The sequence below is a fragment of the Palaemon carinicauda genome, chromosome 24, assembly GCF_036898095.1.
Source record: "Palaemon carinicauda isolate YSFRI2023 chromosome 24, ASM3689809v2, whole genome shotgun sequence".
Classification (NCBI taxonomy): Eukaryota; Metazoa; Arthropoda; class Malacostraca; order Decapoda; family Palaemonidae; genus Palaemon; species Palaemon carinicauda.
This window is the reverse complement of record NC_090748.1, coordinates 83127545-83129623: the sequence shown is the minus strand read 5'-3', so window position 1 is coordinate 83129623 and position 2079 is coordinate 83127545. Positions and strand designations below refer to the sequence as shown.

Sequence of the window (2079 nt, the reverse complement as noted above, 5' to 3'; positions counted from 1 at the left end):
AAGTTTGTGTTGTACCAGCCACCATCGCCACTCCTCCCAGCAGCAAGGAGCCATGGCGTAGTTAATTCGACAGTTCGAGACGTGTGAGGTGTCTTATGTTTTTAGGTGTTGGAATGGTTGTGTTTGTGTATGTATTCGTCTGTAACACCAATTTGCTTTCTGAAAACCTATCCATCGATTACATACATAATTCTGAGGTGTCTACACGGATACCAAAGTGTCCGCATTTCTGACTGGTCGGGTGCGGAGTTGAACCCGCGCCACAGACTTCTACGAAGTCCGAGCTTACTGCCCAAACTGACTATGCCATCGAAACTCCCTCTAATCTCTTTAGAATGAGCATGCTATATTTTCGTGAGAAATGACGTAAGTGTGATGCCTCTCCAATTATTGCAACCAGTCAGATCTCCTTTTTTGCCATTTTTACCAACACTCCTAGCTCCAGTTCATTAGGTTTAGCCTCTTCACGCCCCTTCTCTGTATGTTCTGTACTTGTGTTCAATTCCTCCAAAGAGACACACCTCCGTCATCTACGTATTATGCTCGACCGTCTACAACAGAACAGTCTTGTAGTCCGGTACAACAAGTGTACCTATGGCGCCAATGAAGTGTCATTCTTAGCACACCCCGTCACTACTGAAGGAGTCCATCCACTCCCTGAGAAGATAGCAGCCGTTCAGAACTTCCCAACGCCCCTAACCATCAAAGCACTGCAAGAATTTTTGGCCATGATCAACTATTATCACCGTTTCCTGCCAGCCATCGTCGCCACTCTTGGCCCCCTCTACGCCTCCCTCAAGGGAAAGCCAAAAGATCTGAAGTGGGGACCTCTTCAAGAAATGGTATTCTGCAATGCAAAGAATGCCCTATCAACCGCTGCTTGCTCTTACTTTTTCCATCCCACATGCATCTCTCCTTCTCTTCACAGATGTCAGCGACATCGTTATTAGGGCAGTCCTCGAGCAGGTGGTTAAACTGTCAAAGGCGGAATACGGCTACTCTACCTTCGACCGTGAATTGCTGTTAGTGCACTTGGCTGTCCATCACTTTCCCTACTTCTTGGAAGGTACGTCCTTCATCATTCACATGGACCACGGGCCTCTGGTGCATGCCTTCACTTAGTAGTCCTACGTCTGGTCCGCCCGTCAACACCGACATCTCTCTGCCATGGCTGAATACAATTGTACCCTTCTGCAGGTCCATGTGAAAATAAATACTGTATCCGATACCGTCAAGAAACACATTGGCCGCAATCTCCCTGGGATTGGAAAATAACACCTTGGCAGAAGTCAAATGAAAATATCCAGCGTACAAAGCATGTGTTACATCCTGCACAGCCCTCCATTGGGAGGACATCCCACTCGACGACTCCAACGCCACCATCCTCTGTGACATCAGTAGTGGTAGACCTAGACTGTAGATACCTTCTCCCATGCGCCAACAGGAGTTTGATTTCTTTCATGGGCTTTCACATTCCTCGCGCTATTCTACTGCACAGCTGCTGGAGACAAAGTTTATTTGGCATGGCGTTACAAAGGATACTAAGGCTTAGGTCAGCGCCTGTACTTCATGCCAAACCTCAAAAGTACATCACCACAGGAGTGGGCACCTTTCCTCAACACCAGCGGCGCCTTGCCCACATTCATGTGTATGCTGTAGGTCCCCTTCCCACATCACAAGGACACCATCACCTGTTTACCGTCATCGAACGCTCCACTCGTTGGCCTGAAGTCATTCCCATGGAAACTGAAACGCCCAAAAGATTTGGTATCCCTAAGCGTATTACTTCCGACAAGGGTACCACTTTCACCTCTCAATTGTGGACATCATTAGAGTCAATTGTGGACATCATTAGCGAGTCTCTGGGGTATCACTCTTCTTTAAATAACTGAATACAACACAGCAGCCAATGGTATGGTTGAACGTTTTCACCGCTCTCTCAAAGCAGCTTTGATGTCGTGATGCAAGGACTACAACTGGTTTACCCAGTTTCCCTGGGTCCTTCTGGGACTAAGGACCACTCCTAAAGATGCCCTACATTACATGGCAGCTGAAATGGACTGGGTCGCCATACATCAA

At 47.7% G+C, this 2079-nt stretch overlaps 1 protein-coding gene across 1 annotated transcript; it reads left to right on the top strand.

Moving 5' to 3' along the window:
* Positions 1–361: 361 nt before the first annotated feature.
* Positions 362–1892, top strand: LOC137618452 (uncharacterized). Its single transcript, XM_068348616.1, has 4 exons — positions 362–366; positions 514–569; positions 929–1066; positions 1198–1892. The coding sequence occupies exons 1-4, from the start codon at positions 362–364 to the stop codon at positions 1890–1892; spliced, it is 894 nt and encodes a 297-aa protein (XP_068204717.1).
* The last annotated feature ends 187 nt before the right edge of the window (positions 1893–2079 follow it).

Bases quoted from the DNA above. Each gene is read 5' to 3' on its own strand.
- LOC137618452 (XM_068348616.1), top strand. The intron at 570-928 runs GTAGTCCGGTAC...TTCTCTTCACAG, and splicing joins GTCTACAACAGAACAGTCTT to ATGTCAGCGACATCGTTATT. The intron at 1,067-1,197 runs GTACGTCCTTCA...ACCCTTCTGCAG, and splicing joins CTTTCCCTACTTCTTGGAAG to GTCCATGTGAAAATAAATAC.